Source organism: Mus caroli, chromosome 19 (genome assembly GCF_900094665.2).
Source record: "Mus caroli chromosome 19, CAROLI_EIJ_v1.1, whole genome shotgun sequence".
Lineage (NCBI taxonomy): Eukaryota > Metazoa > Chordata > Mammalia > Rodentia > Muridae > Mus > Mus caroli.
In genome coordinates, this window is record NC_034588.1 from 5,805,310 (window position 1) to 5,820,442 (window position 15,133).

The 15,133-nt window shown below is 46.3% G+C and overlaps 1 protein-coding gene across 1 annotated transcript; it reads left to right on the top strand.

The window, feature by feature from the left end:
* The first annotated feature begins 2,521 nt into the window (after window positions 1–2,521).
* On the top strand, window positions 2,522–11,048 carry Slc22a6 (solute carrier family 22 member 6). The gene is made up of 10 exons (XM_021152309.2): window positions 2,522–3,162; window positions 3,508–3,611; window positions 3,820–3,974; window positions 5,671–5,839; window positions 6,266–6,389; window positions 6,513–6,628; window positions 7,987–8,201; window positions 8,343–8,451; window positions 10,175–10,378; window positions 10,662–11,048. Exons 1-10 carry the CDS (start codon window positions 2,812–2,814, stop codon window positions 10,750–10,752), a joined length of 1,638 nt encoding a protein of 545 aa, XP_021007968.1. The 5' UTR covers window positions 2,522–2,811; the 3' UTR covers window positions 10,753–11,048.
* The last annotated feature ends 4,085 nt before the right edge of the window (window positions 11,049–15,133 follow it).

The window sequence follows — 15,133 nt, forward strand, 5'->3', positions numbered from 1 at the left end:
GGGCAGTGGTGGCTCATACCTTTAACCACAGCACTCTAGAGGCAGAGGCAGGTGGATCTCTGAGTTCAAGGCCAGCCTGGTTTACAGAGAGAGTTCCAAGACAGCCAAGACTACACAAAGAAACCCTGTTTTTAAAATAATAGAGAGGCGGCTCAGTGGTTAAGAGCACTTGCTACTCTTGTATAGGATCCCAGTTCAATTCCCAGTACCTACATAGTGGCTCACAGCTGTCTGTAATGCCAGTTCCATGGAATCTGACACCAGATTGGTACCAAGCATACATATGGTGAACAGTATTCATAAATAATTCATAAATTCATAAAACACTAATTCATATGAAATAAGTAAAATAAGTTTTAGAAATAAAAACACAAGGGGAAAAACTAAACCAAGACAATTAAAGAAGGAAACAGGGGCTAATGAGATGGCAGATAAGGGCTTGCTGCCAAGCCTGATGACATGAGTTCAATTCCCAAAGCCCATATGGTAAAAAGAGAGAATCTGCTTCTACAAGAATCCTCAGACCTCCATGCACAAGTTATGGCACACAAACACACACACATACAAAGATAGATAGATAGATAGATAGATAGATAGATAGATAGATAGATAGATAGATAGATAGATAGATAGATAATTTAAGATAAACAGTAAGGTGGTTTACATTTGTAATCCTAGCATCAGGAAGGTAGAGCCAGGAGGAGCCATTAAAGACCAGCCTTAGCTATGTATTAACCTAAAGGCTACCCTGAGCTATGTGAGAGTCTTCAAAAACAAATAAAAAATAATAATCAAGAAGGTGAAAACTGAGACTCCAGAAGAAGGGTCCACATTATGTCTGAATTTTCTTGAAGGCATGGTCCCCGTGTTCCTGTTGTATAAAGCCATGTTCCTACAAGATGTGAGCTGTCTGTCCTCAGAAGAGCAAAGATCAGGATTGCTCAATTTAGCAAATAAGTGCCACACGACCTCCAGTAGGATCTGTGTGACAAGTTCCACAGACTGAGGCGATTGACCTCAAAAGGGGGAGGCCTTCTGGAACCAGTTGTGGAACTCTTTGCTGGAGAAAAATTATTGAGCCATAGTTCTCATGGCAATCTATCTGTTTTGTTTTCTCTTATTCCTTTTCTTTTCTTTTCTTTTTCTTTTTTCTTTTTGTTTTTTTGTTTTGTTTGTTTTGTTTTTTGTTTTTTGTTTTTTGTTTTTTTGGTGGGTTTTTTTTTTTTTGTGGTTTTTCGAGACAGGGTTTCTCTGTGCAGCCCTGACTGTCCTGGAACTCACTCTTATTCCTTTTCTTATTTACATGTTCCTGGTAGCCTAGGCTAAGATCTTAAGCAAGAATAATGGGTAAGAAACCATCCCTTAAGATGGGGTCACTATGAACTTATCCCGGGGAAACCAACACTTTTCTTTTTAAGTCATTTACAAAACTATTATGATAGATAATAACTTTCCCAACAATAACATTTCATATGGCTACACATGTGCCATCAAAGGTGAGTTTTGGTATATGGTAAAGAAAGCCGTAATTAGAAAGAATTAAAATAGTTTAAATTTATGCATTGAAGATCTATTAAAAAATCAGGCATTAGATGTTAAATAATAATTGACCATATGGGGCTGGAGCTCAATGGTTAAGAGCACTGACAATAAAAATTTATTAACCTGCTCTTGGAAATATGTCACTAGCCTTGGATGACTGCCCCACTGAATACACCCTTTTAGAATTATTGTATTTTGATTATTTATATTAATAATGATGTTACCTGTTCTGTTTGTAATCTACTGAATACATAGCTCCAGAGTTGTAATGCTTGGATGATTTTTTTGTGTTTTACTGTGCCAAATGATTTTTGTTGGTATTTGTGATTGTTTCACTGGATACAGTTTCTAAGAGATGTAATGTTTGGGTTTTTAATGTATAAAATCCCCTGCTTGAGAGCTGCAGGATACACTCAGATCAAACTGCCTCTGTGTTTGTTTCTGTTGTCACCGCTGAATCCTTACCCACCTCGCTTCCAGGACCCTCATTCCAGGGACCCCCGCCCGATGGGGTGGTGCGTAGCAAATAAGAGTTCACTACTCCCAGTCGGATCAGTTTCAAATCAGTGTATAATTTTGAATATAAACATGGCCTGTTCAATATTAGGGCTACACTTTTTTTAAAAAATTAACCATCAATATGACATTCAGGTTCAACAGGACTTGCTATGTTTTCTCTGGTGTTATTCCAGAAGACAGACTATGGTATCCACAGAAACCCTTCAGAAGGCCACCACATTTCCCAGAGCACAGACTGCTCAATAGAAAGAAGTCAGGAGGTGCCACCTTTCCCCTTCTGCATCTGCTGCCCAAATGGCCTCCCTTGGTGAATCTGCTCACTCTCATCCATCCTCCTCCCTTGCCCTTCATTCCCAATTGGAGAAATTCCACTGACACAAGGAATACTCACAGGGTTAATCCTTCTAACACCAAGTCACACTTTAACTCATTGTCATCAGGACAAAGATTAAAAACTGCCTGCGTAAGAGTCAGGGCTCCAGCAGACCCTGAAAGCTGAGCTGTCCAGACCCCCGAAGTGAAGAAAAGAGGCGAGGGCAAGGGAGGGCCAGAACCAGGGGAGAGAGAAAGGAGGGGCAGCCCACCAGCCCGCTGTCTCGCCACAGAACCGGCTCAGCTCCAACTCCAGGAGTCACTCAGCTGCAGAGGCAGTGGCAGCCCTACTCCTCAGGCAAAGGGCAGCCGACAGACAGACAGAGGTCCTAGGACTGGAGGTCCTCAGTCATTGACCACTCAGCCTGGCCCAGCCCCATGGCCTTCAATGACCTCCTGAAACAGGTGGGGGGCGTCGGACGCTTCCAGCTGATCCAGGTCACCATGGTGGTTGCTCCCCTACTGCTGATGGCTTCCCACAACACCCTGCAGAACTTCACTGCTGCTATCCCCGCTCACCACTGCCGCCCACCTGCTAATGCCAACCTCAGCAAAGATGGAGGTCTGGAGGCCTGGCTGCCCCTGGACAAGCAAGGACGACCCGAATCTTGCCTCCGCTTTCCTTCCCCGCATAATGGCACAGAGGCCAATGGCACTGGAGTCACAGAGCCCTGCCTTGATGGCTGGGTCTATGACAACAGCACCTTCCCTTCAACCATCGTGACTGAGGTAAGAATTTTGGGGCTTTCTCTCCATGTGACACTACTTCACCTCCTACACAGACAAATGGGCAGACACACATACATACACACACACGAGTCAAAGTTTCTCAGGGGCCAAGATCAGAAGATGAAATTAAAACATTCAAGAGAATGGTATTTGTAGAAAGGGTGGATGCGGAAGGTGATGAGTGCTGTAAGTGGTCTTACCTCTCAGGAACTGTGAGACAAACAGCAAAGAGAATCATTACTGAAAGAGGGTGACATGGACCCTGGAGACCTTCCTAGAGGAGGTTGAGGGGCTTCCCTGCATCGTGCTCTTCTCTGTTCAACCCTGGCTTACCTCTCCCCACAGTGGAATCTTGTGTGCTCTCATCGGGCCTTCCGCCAGCTGGCCCAGTCCCTGTTCATGGTGGGAGTGTTACTGGGAGCCATGATGTTTGGCTACCTGGCGGACAGGTCAGTCCTGGGTAAGCCAAAGAGCTGGGCTAAACTGGGATTGGGGGCCCCTGGCTGGTTTTAAGGCAAGGGTGGCTGGCTTAAGTACAAGACTCAGGATTCTTCTTCGGTTCTCAGAAGACTGCAGCCTGGGGCATCACCCTAGGCAGCTACTCCTCTCCTGTGTAGCTCAGTCTGGCCCCTGACACAGGTCTTCCTTCCCCCACAGGCTGGGCCGTCGGAAGGTGCTGATCTTGAACTACCTGCAAACAGCTGTGTCAGGAACCTGTGCAGCCTATGCACCCAACTATACTGTCTACTGCATTTTCCGGCTCCTCTCGGGCATGTCTTTGGCTAGCATTGCAATCAACTGCATGACACTAAGTGAGGACTGTTCGTCATGTCCCCTTTCAACACCCAGTCCTGTCAGCCTTCTCCCAAAGCCCTCACCTCTGAGCCCCACCTCCTCTCAACCCAATATCTCCCTTAGATCTGCATTTCCAGTCAACATTAACACTGCCTTCCACAGCCCCCAGCTCACACCACCTTGACCCCTCACTTAGAATGAGATTGCCAACTCTGTGGTCAGAGTACCCAAGACAAGCCAGGTGCAGGAGACCTTAGGAGTAGTGAAGACTGTATCCAACTAGATCGGAAGGCTAATAAGACAGGCCAGGCATGGTAACATGGTCCCACAATCCCAGTGCTCTGGAGTCAGAGGTGAGAGGACTGTCTCCAGTGTGAAGCCAGACAGGTCTATATAAATGAGTTCTAGGCCAGTCTAGGATAAGTAGCAAAGAAGGTGGGGGTTGCAAGATGTCTCAATGGGTAAAGACACTTGCCACCACGTCTGATGACCTAAGTTCAATCCCTAGGACCAACATGGTGGAAGAAAAGAACCAACTGCTGCAAGCTGGTAGCCCTCTGACTACCACACACTTGTCATGACAAGCACACACATACATACAAACACACAGACAGACAGACAGACAGACACGACACACACACACAGACACACACAGAGACACACAGAAAAGATAGAGTGAGAGGATGCATTTTAAAAAATAGTAATTTTTTTTTAAAAAGAAACATTCTATCTAAAAATATCGAAGGCACTCCCAGCCAAGAAGTCAGATCTCGCTCTGTTTCTGTTGGCATTGTTTACTTGTTTGTTTTGATGTGTGGTCTTACTATGTAGCCTCCAACTCACAACACTCAGCTCCCCTCACTCAAATGCTGAGTTTACAGACACACACCGCCACGCCCAGATCACTCTCAATTCTTAAAATTAATATAAAATATCATTATTATTTTAATACTGTGGTTAGTCTAATATTCCTAAATAAGGATGAGCCAGCATCATCTGCACCAAATACACTTAGTGACCGACAATAGTGTATTCATAAATCATCAGTGTGATTCCTCTAGTAGATTTTACACACACACACACTTTCCCAGATAATGAATCTAAGGCTGGGAAGAAGAAACAAAATTTACCTGTGGTCTTCCCTCAAGCCCAGAAGAAATTCAGGAATTCACAATTCTCTAGATGAAAGGAACTAGCTAAGCCTGAGCTAGAACTAAGACATGCCTAAGGCTCCAAAGTCAATATAAATATTCAAGTGTACCCCAACAGTAGAATCAGAAGTCCATCAGAAGCCCAGCCCTTCCTCTCGAGACCTTAGCAGAGTAGTGGTCCCCTTCCTACCTGGACTGATGCTCCAGGATGGAAAAAAGTCGTGCTCTGACCACTGAGGGTGAATCCATTCCAGGACTGAGAGAAAGGCAGTGCTTTCTGCTGAGAACAGACTTGAGTGGTCAGGCAAAGGGACTAGTCAGGCCCTTAGGGCAGGGCCAAAAAGCAGCAGGAGTATGGAGAGGCCAGTTCTGGGGAATCCTGAATCTGACTCCCAATTCCTACTTCCACTTAGTGTCTCCACTCTCCCTACCCTGGCACCCAACCTCACTGATGCATCTTCTACAGAGTCAGGGAAGAACCCGATTGAGGGGAGGGGGGAGAGAGGTTTCTTCCCATCTAGCAGTCCAATGACTCCCACCACTCTACTCTAACCCTTTCTAGACATGGAGTGGATGCCTATCCACACCCGTGCCTATGTGGGCACCTTGATTGGCTATGTCTACAGCTTGGGCCAGTTCCTCCTGGCTGGTATCGCCTATGCTGTGCCCCACTGGCGCCACCTGCAGCTTGCGGTCTCTGTGCCTTATTTTGTTGCCTTCGTCTACTCTTGGTATGTGGGATCTGGGGTGGGAAAGATTGCCTGAAGTCTACAGTGATACAAGGGACAGGCCATCTCCCAGAGCTTGGCACAAACCTCCCGAGAGTTCAACAAGTCATAAAGCTGACCCCAAGCCAATGCTTCTGTTGAATAGATTCTGAAGCCAAGGTTAGGGTAGGTTTTGCCCTGAAGGAAGGTGGCAGTTCCCTGGCACCCCACAGTTTGCCCTGCCTCCTGGCATGCCTCTACACAGCACCCAAGAGCTGGGCTTCTAGGTTGGGAAATGAGTCTTTATCAATCTGACCTTTGTCCTTAAAGGGTTCTTGGAAAGGGTTCTGGTCCCCAAAACATAGATAAAACCCTACTGCATACCTCTGACCCAGAAGACTGAAACTGAGACCATGCCAACATCTGCCCTCTCTCCATCCTCACTGCCAGGTTCTTCATTGAGTCAGCCCGCTGGTACTCCTCCTCAGGAAGGCTGGACCTCACCCTCCGAGCCCTGCAGAGAGTGGCCCGCATCAACGGGAAACAAGAAGAGGGGGCTAAGCTGAGTATAGAGGTAAGATTCGTTTGTTCCTAGACACCTCCTGAGCTCCAACCCAAGTACCAGTACCAAGACCCAAGCCTCAGAGGTTATACAAAAGGGGAAAATCCAGGCCCTGAGTCACGCCCATGCCATCAGGTGCTCCAGACCAGCCTGCAGAAGGAACTGACTCTAAACAAAGGCCAGGCCTCCGCCATGGAGCTGCTGCGCTGCCCCACGCTTCGGCGCCTCTTCCTCTGCCTCTCTATGCTGTGGTAAGCTCAGACAGACACACTAACAGACAAGCAGGCTGATCAAAAAGATGAAAAGCAGGCTGGGGGAGAGCATGGGTGAAATGGGTGGGAAAAGGAGGGGAGGGAAGGGAAGGGAAGGGGAGGAAAAATCAGCAGATCTGCTGTGGCTGGTAGTGAGAGCCTCAAAGAAACAATCATCTTCCAGCTCAACCCAGTCCCTGGGCTCAAACTGGTCACTAGTCTCCCAGCATCTCTCCCAGCCCTGTTCCAGTATAAACCACCTCGTAAGAACCAGTGGTTTCCAGAGCCCACAGGCTTCTGTTGTGAGGTCAGACCAGTGTGATTTGGAAAACAGGGACTTTATTGCTCTGGTAGTGCCTGGAGGGAAACCAGCACAGGCATCAGAGAACCCACACATATTCCCCACAACACACTCAGGACAAGGATGATATAAGCTCAACTCTTCTTTTCCCTGTGCAATGTTCGTTCTCTCTCTCTCTCTCTCTCTCTCTCTCTCTCTCTCTCTCTCTCTCTCTCTCTCACATGCATCACCATGGTAATCCCATGACAGTTAAGTGGGGCATGGTCAGAAGAACAATCTTACCAAAGGATTCTTTGATGCCAGTTTTGGGTTTATTCTCTGTAGAGGGTTCTTTCCCTAAACCTAAGCTCTGTGCAGCCCTAAACATTCATCCCAGAAATACAGATAAACCCCAGAGGATTCCAGCCCTTTCCAGCACCTTGATGTAGCTTACACCTGTCCTCCCTCAGCCCAGCAGATAAGATAAAGACTGAAAGTGTATAAACCCTACTTAGCAACTAAATGAAAGTTCCCCAACTCCCTGGGGTGTCATTAGCACAGGATTGGAGGACTGCCCCAATATTGCAACTGTGCAGTTTGAATATGTAGTTGTTATGAGTCTAAAGAAGCAATAACCGAAGCAGATCCTAGGTCCCAAAACAGGATACTCCATGCATCTCTGTATTTACAGAAGAGCATCCTTGACTTTTGTTGGTTTGGTTTGGTTTGGTTTGGTTTGGTTTGGTTTGGTTTGGTTTGGTTTGGTTTGGTTTGGTTTGGTTTGGTTTGGTTTGGTTTGGTTTGGCTTGGTTTGGTTTGTTGGAGATTTTATTATGCAGGGGTTGGTGGGGGGGTTGGTTGATTTTGGTTTGGTTTGATTTTAGTTTTTCAAAACAGGGTTTCTCCATGTAGCCCCCAGCTATCCTGGAACTCACTTTGTAGATCAGGATGGTCTTGAATTCGAAGATCCACCTGCCCTCTTGTGCTGGGATTAAAGGCAAGAGCCACCACTGCCCAGCTATGAGCACCCTTGTTTAAGCCCATCTAACCAGCTCCACATCCTTCTCTCTTGTTCCAGGTTTGCCACTAGCTTTGCCTACTACGGACTGGTCATGGACCTGCAGGGCTTTGGGGTTAGCATGTACCTTATTCAGGTGATTTTCGGCGCTGTGGACCTGCCTGCCAAGTTTGTGTGCTTCCTTGTCATCAATTCCATGGGCCGCCGGCCTGCACAATTGGCCTCCCTGCTGCTGGCAGGCATCTGTATCCTAGTGAATGGCATAATACCGAGGGGTGAGCACTTGCCAGTCTCTCGACTCTCAGCCCCACCCACCCTACCCCTTCAAACATAACCCAACTTCTCAGAAGAAGAAAAAAACAGTCCCTCCTATCTCAATCCCTGTGCTCCCCATTTCCCCATTCCTCTCTCTCTAGGCCATACAATCATTCGCACATCCCTGGCTGTACTAGGGAAAGGCTGTCTGGCTTCCTCTTTCAACTGCATCTTCCTGTACACCGGAGAGCTGTACCCCACAGTGATTCGGTAAGCGGGACCCCAGTACATGGAGGATCTAGGGAAGGGCAGTCCCTTGCTCACATTAAAGCCAGAACCCCAGAATATAGTTTAGTACCTAGAACATCTCCAAAAACCATTCACTGGAGCAAGATATATAGGAACCACTCAGTTATACATGTCAGGGTCTGGCTGGCAGAGGTATGGCTATCTAGCCATCACCTAACCCTAGAGGAGATATAGATGTTACCAATTCGAATAGGGTAGAGAGTCACATCTCAAGAGGCAATGAATTGAAGACCCTGGAACACAAGATACAAGCTGTGATCATATCTAAACTTCCTCTTAAACCAAGCAGTATATCTGAAATCAAAGACACAAACACACATGCAACTTCCTACTTGAACCACTCCTGACAACATCACAGCCATACGAGCAAACTCAGCACCACTTTATGGTAAGGCAGGAAAGATGTTAACAGATACAACAATGTGTCTACCTTAAGAATTGAATGCAAGCATCACATGAAATGTCAAAGGCCTAAGAGGTCATGGCGCTGGGATGCAAACCCTGAGGCATCTTGGATACTATTCCACAACTTTATGATTTCTAGACAGTGTGTTCTATGTACCAAGCACTCAGGTAGAGCATGTACTGTGTACCAAGCACTGTCTTAATCTTCTCACAAGTATTAACTCACTTATTTCTCAAAACAGGTCAAAATAGACAATATCACTTTTTCTTTTACATGCGTGAAAACAGAGGCACAGAGAAGTTAAGCGTCTTCTCTAAGACCACACAGCTCGTGTGTGAACCCCAATGCAGTTGCCTCTTGAGTCAATGTTTTTAACCTCTTCTCTCATAGGGAATGTTCTCGGCTAGCAGGATTTACTTTTAGATTTATTTATTTCTATTTAATGTATGAGCATTTTGCCCACGTGTATGTACATATGCCATGTGCATGCCTAGTGCCCATTGGCACAGAAGAGAACGTCAGACCCACTACAACCAGAATTACAGATGGTTATGAGCTGCCATGTAGGTATTGAAAACTGAATCTGGCTCCTCTACGAGAGCAGTCAGCACTCTTAGTCACTGAGCCATCTTGCCAGCTCTCATAGAGAATAAATGTTCTTAACACACAAGCAACATGCAACTTCCAGGTCCCTTCCCCTGGGAATCCTAACTAATAGGTTTCTGTGTGACAGAGACATCTATGATTCATAAGGTATGCAGGTGTGATGGGGTATAGCTCAGGGCAGAGCAGTTGTCATGTGGGTGTGAAGTCCAGAGTTCCCCTGCACAGCCGGGCAGGGGAGGGGGGTGGGGAAAGAAGAAAAAAATATTCCAGAAACCTTGGTCTTACCCAATGGTCTCACGTGACAGTTGAAAACTGAAGCCCAGAGACTGTAAAGAAATTGACTGAAGGTCACACAGCAGCTTAAGAACAGAGGCAGAACTCAGTTTCAAGTCTCTTGATTCTCTGACCACGGCCCTTCTCAATTTCCCTTTTTGCTTTAAAAGTGACCACAAGGGCCTGGGGATTCCAGTAGTAAAGGGTCTGCCTGGTCTATGCAAAGCCCTGCCTGGCTTTGATTCCAGCACAAACAACAGCCAAACACAGAAATGTGGAATCATTTGCTCATCAAGCAGGAAAAGGAAGGCACAAGGATGGAGCAGGGAATGGCCCTGCTCCAAATGTGGCCCACAGGTACCCATGCCAGAGCTCTAACCGGCACTTATCTGACCACAGGCAGACAGGCCTGGGCATGGGCAGCACCATGGCCCGGGTGGGCAGCATCGTGAGCCCACTGGTGAGCATGACTGCCGAGTTCTACCCCTCCATACCTCTCTTCATCTTCGGGACTGTCCCGGTGGCCGCCAGCGCTGTCACTGCCCTGCTGCCAGAGACCTTGGGCCAGCCGCTGCCTGATACAGTGCAGGACCTGAAGAGCAGGTAGGTATACCCCAAAGAGGATCAGTGACTTACTCCAGGTCACCTACACAGGCGGGGGTAGCACTGAGGCTCAGACCCAGGCTTCCTCTTCCATATCAGAGATTTGTCCCTTTGTCTGCAAGTGGAAGAGTCTCCCATAATCCTTGTGGCTCTCTGCTCCAGGAAGAAGGGGTTGCCATTTGAGAGCAGACAGCAGATAGCTAATCACAGCTGAGGGGAGAACCTGCCCAGTCTCGACCCAAACAGGAGGCTGCAAACCCAAATTTCTGCTTTCCTTCCCCAGGAGCAGAGGAAAGCAGAAGCAACAACAGCTGGAACAGCAGAAGCAGATGATACCACTCCAGGTCTCAACACAAGAGAAGAACGGACTCTGAAAATGGAAGGGGAGACACACAGCACTAAAGGGAGTGGGGTTCTATGAGGAGGGGGAGTGAGTGCAGGGACTGGACTATCTAAATGTGGAGCCTGCCGTTCAGAGAAATGCCTCCCCAAAGGTCACTCCAATAGACCTACTAGAAACAAAAGCTCTAACTGTGTGCAGCTTCTTAAGCAGAATGAGCTCTTCCTCAGCATCTTCCAGCTCAGTGGTCACTCCTCCAGCTCCAGTCCCTTCCACCTCCAGGACATTGCAAAGAATCCCAGACAATTAAATAAATTTCTTCTACCTTGGTCCCTCTGTTTTCTTCTCTCCTATTCAACCATTTTTGTTTTAGCTACATGTTTTCTGTCTCTTCCCTTTGTAGAAATCAGAATTTAATGAGAAACTGAAATGAAATCAGCAGTCAGAGGTTCTGCCCTGGGCTCTTCTCCTGCTGTAAGAACAGATAGAAACTTGTAGCAGCAAAAGAGATAGATGCTCATAGGCGTGATGTCAGGATACTGTCCCCTGCAAGTTCAGACCACTAGTCAACCTAATCTTTCCTGTGTTTGATGGGTTTTCAACGTTGCTCTGCTTCCTGTAGGTTCAGGGGCTGGTGGAGGAGTGAGACGAGGACCAGACAGTACTTAACAGCCAGGGAGACCAAACACTGAGTATTCATTACGTGCCAGGTGGTAGCTTCAGCAATTTGAATGTATTAATTCAGTTTCTCCTCTTTGGTTTCATTTTCTTAGTTTTCCTGATAAGGGGTCTTATCTAGCTAGTTATTTTGTCAACTTGACACACACATTTGAAAGGAAAGAACCTCAACTGAAAAAAATGTCTCTATAAGAGGCCTGAAGGCAAGCCCGTGCGGGGCAGATTCTTAATTAATGATCGATGTAGGAGGATTCAGACCACTGTTGGCAATGCTGCCCCTGGGATGGTGGTCCTGTTTGCTATAACAAAGCAAGCTGAGCAAGCCAGTGAGCAGTGTTCTTCCACAGCCTCTACTTCAGTCTCTGCCCCAACTTCCTACCACGTTGGAGTGTGACCTGAGAGCTATAAGATGAAACAAGCCCTTTCCTCTCTAAGTGGCTTTTGGTCATGGTATTTTGTCACAACAATGGAAATACTAAGACAGGGTCTCATCCCTAGCTGGCCTGGACCTGACTAAGTAGCTGAGGATGACTTTGAACCTTGAGCCTTCTGCCTCCACCTCCCAAATGCAAGCATTACAGGTGTGTGCCACAATGCTCAAATCTGAAAATAGTACCCTTTGATTCCTATCTTGGTCTCTTTTCAGTCTATGTGTCGGGGACCTTGTAGCATCTTCTGTGACTTGACCAAGATGGAACACTCTGAATTCTCAACTTCCTGGTCCTGGTAGAGTTCTCCTCCTTCTCAGGGCTTCACCTCATCATTCCAGGTTCCACACAGGCTTTTAGTCCAAAGCCCTTCCTTACAGGATTTTTCCTCCTTCAAAGATGTTTCCTGACCCCAGAGAGATTTAGAGGACAGAGTCTCCACCAGCTAAGCTTGCTGCCCTAGGTCAGGCTGTGCAGAGGAACCCTAGAAGAGGTCTACACAAACTCCTTGGAACTTTCAATTGTGTGGCCTAAAACATAAATGACATGCAGATATAATTAAATTAAGGATTCCAAAGTGAAGAAACTATCCTAAATTATTTGAGTTAGCCCAATATGATTACAAAGGCGGTTAGAGAGACAGATCAGTGGACAGCAGATATAACAACAGAATCAAGAGGGTGGAGTGACTCAAGAAGGAATGAAAAATAAAAATCAGTTCAAGACAGAGACAATAAGCTTCAATTAGTTGTTAGTAAATTAAAGTAACTTCTGATCATTTTCAATTAAATAGAAACATTTAGCATTATCAAATAAATAAATACGTGGTATGGGCCTCCAGGCCAAGGAATGAAACTTCCGGGAGCTTAAATGGGAAGGAAATGGATTCTTCTTTGAAACCACCAAAAGGAACACATCCCTGTTGACATAGCAACCTTCAATATCCAGCCTCTAACTATACAAGAATAAACGGGACTGTTTTAAGCCTCTATATTTGCAATGCTTTCTTATGAACAGCATTAGGAAACTGATGATGTCTTTTGTTAGTTTCCTCCAGGACACCCAGTAGAGACTCTATTTTCCCATCTATTATATTTTTGGTTGGGGTGGAACTGTAATGCCTAGGTAGGGAAAGGGTCCTATTATCAAATTCACAGGGTTTGCCTGACCCCCACTTCCTGTAGATATTTTGGAACTCCTAAACTCCCCTCTGCTAAATCCTCATCTGCTTATCCCCAACCCCTTAACCTCCACAAAATCCCTGCACAGGTGTTTCAAAACTATATAGGAGCAAATGAAAAATACTGCACTGGGGCTGGAGATGTAGCCTAGCTGGTGGGAGCACTTGCCTAGCAGGCATGAAGCCCTGAGCTCTAGCCTCAGCATTAGTAAGCCAAGCATGCTGATGTGCACCTGCAATCCCAGGATTCAAGAGGCACAGGGGGGAAGAGCTGGGTCTCACAGTGAGTATGAGGTCAGCCTAGTACTCATGAAGGAAACCCTGCATGGACCTGTGCCCCCGGCCTCCCCCTACAAAAATGCTCAGTGATCTCTGAGGGCTATCTCCATGCAGCTCAGATGTGATTACATGCCAGTAGCTGAATCTGTTGCAAACCAATAAAGTAGTAAGCTACATGATCTTGAGGCTCTGTTTCCTCCTCCAGTTCCAATCTAATCTCACCCTGTTTCACTTAAATTCCTCCTCAAGAGAAGCCCACTGTGTTATATCGAATCTGTAAGGGCCCAAGACAGCTATAGTTTAGATGTAGGTGGTAGATAAAGCTAGATGATCAGATGAAATGTCTCAAAGCCACTACGGAAAGCTATGGCTGAGGAGACGCAAACGCAGCCTAATGGAAAGCTAGAACTACCCCTGGGCTTTATGATACTCCTTGACATATAGATTTAACCAGTCCCAATGCCACTTACTGACCTCTACTTGAACTCTCCACTTGTAATTATACAAGGAACATGGTTGTTGTTCTAAAAGCATTGAGAATGGAGGAGAAAACAGTTCCAACCATCAGGGAGCACAGGATCTGAAAGAACTCTTCTACTGTCAACAACTAGGAAACGGAAGGAAATGTAGAAGGAAAACTAAAGGAACCGCAGTTCTGACACCAAACACTAGGAAGCACCAGGCTATACTTGCTATGAGAAAGGGAACAAATGATATGAGAGCTACCCTCATCCAAGCTCCCTTCCTGGGAGCAGATTCTGGACCTCAGTACAGAAGCAGGGTCCCAAATAGAGCCAGGCAATCTCACAAAGTTGAGAACAAAAGAGATTCCAAGGTGGCCAAGGCAGCGAGTTTGCAGAACTGAGAACTCTAAAGCTTCTAGAGACGAGAGAGGTAATCGTGCACCAGGGACCATGGGTTTGCAGAATCTAAAGAGGATTCCTAGCGGTGGAGATGCAGCTCAGTTGGTAGAGGGCTTATCTACCTAAGTACTACAAACAAACCAGATGTGGTGCCTCATGCCTACAGTCCCAATAGACAAAAGATCAGAAGTTCAAGGTCATCCTCAGTTACATTGGAAGCTCAAAGCCAGACTCGGCCACATAAGACTGTCTCAAAAACAAACATACATACACACATACATACATACATACATACATACATACATACATAGGCAAAGGGAATGTCTAGGGACCGTGAGGTGCTCAGGGGGTAAAAGCACTGGCCACACAAACCTGACAACATGAGTTCTGTCCCTGGAACCCACTTTGGAAGCAATGAACTGACTCCTGAAAGTTATGTTTTGATCTCTATCTACAGACATAGAGAATAGAATGAATTTTTAAAAGAAGAATTCCTAGAACTCAGTAAAAAGAACTCAAGCAGCCCAATCCAAATACAGCCAAAAATCCATAAACACGGGCTTTGCCATAGAAGATACAGGAACAGGCAATAAGCACAAAAAATGATCAATCTCATTATAATTCAGGAAAATGAATATCAAACTACAGTGAGATGCTGGGTCACACCCATGCGAATAGCTAACACATAATAATCTGGATTCTATGCAGCCATGTGCTGCCCTGGGTAGCCACCATGGGATGCTACAGGCTCCTCACCAACACAAAGACTTTCACCAGATGTGACCCCTTGACTTTGGACTTCCTGCTACTCCATGTGACCAAAATGCAGCCAAAAGGCTGAGACTTAGCTAGTGAGACCTACCCACACTGGACTTTGATTCAGGGGACAGTGACTTGAAAATGGAGCCCAACAGAATACTCCCCTCCCCACCTCCACATGATGGCAGGTCCACAGCTCAGGTACAGACCCCAGTGCCTTCACTGGAC

Bases quoted from the DNA above. Each gene is read 5' to 3' on its own strand.
- Slc22a6 (XM_021152309.2), top strand. From the start codon at position 2,812: ATGGCCTTCAATGACCTCCTGAAACAGGTGGGGGGCGTCGGACGCTTC. The intron at 6,629-7,986 runs GTAAGCTCAGAC...CTCTTGTTCCAG, and splicing joins CTCTGCCTCTCTATGCTGTG to GTTTGCCACTAGCTTTGCCT. The intron at 10,379-10,661 runs GTAGGTATACCC...TTCCTTCCCCAG, and splicing joins GTGCAGGACCTGAAGAGCAG to GAGCAGAGGAAAGCAGAAGC.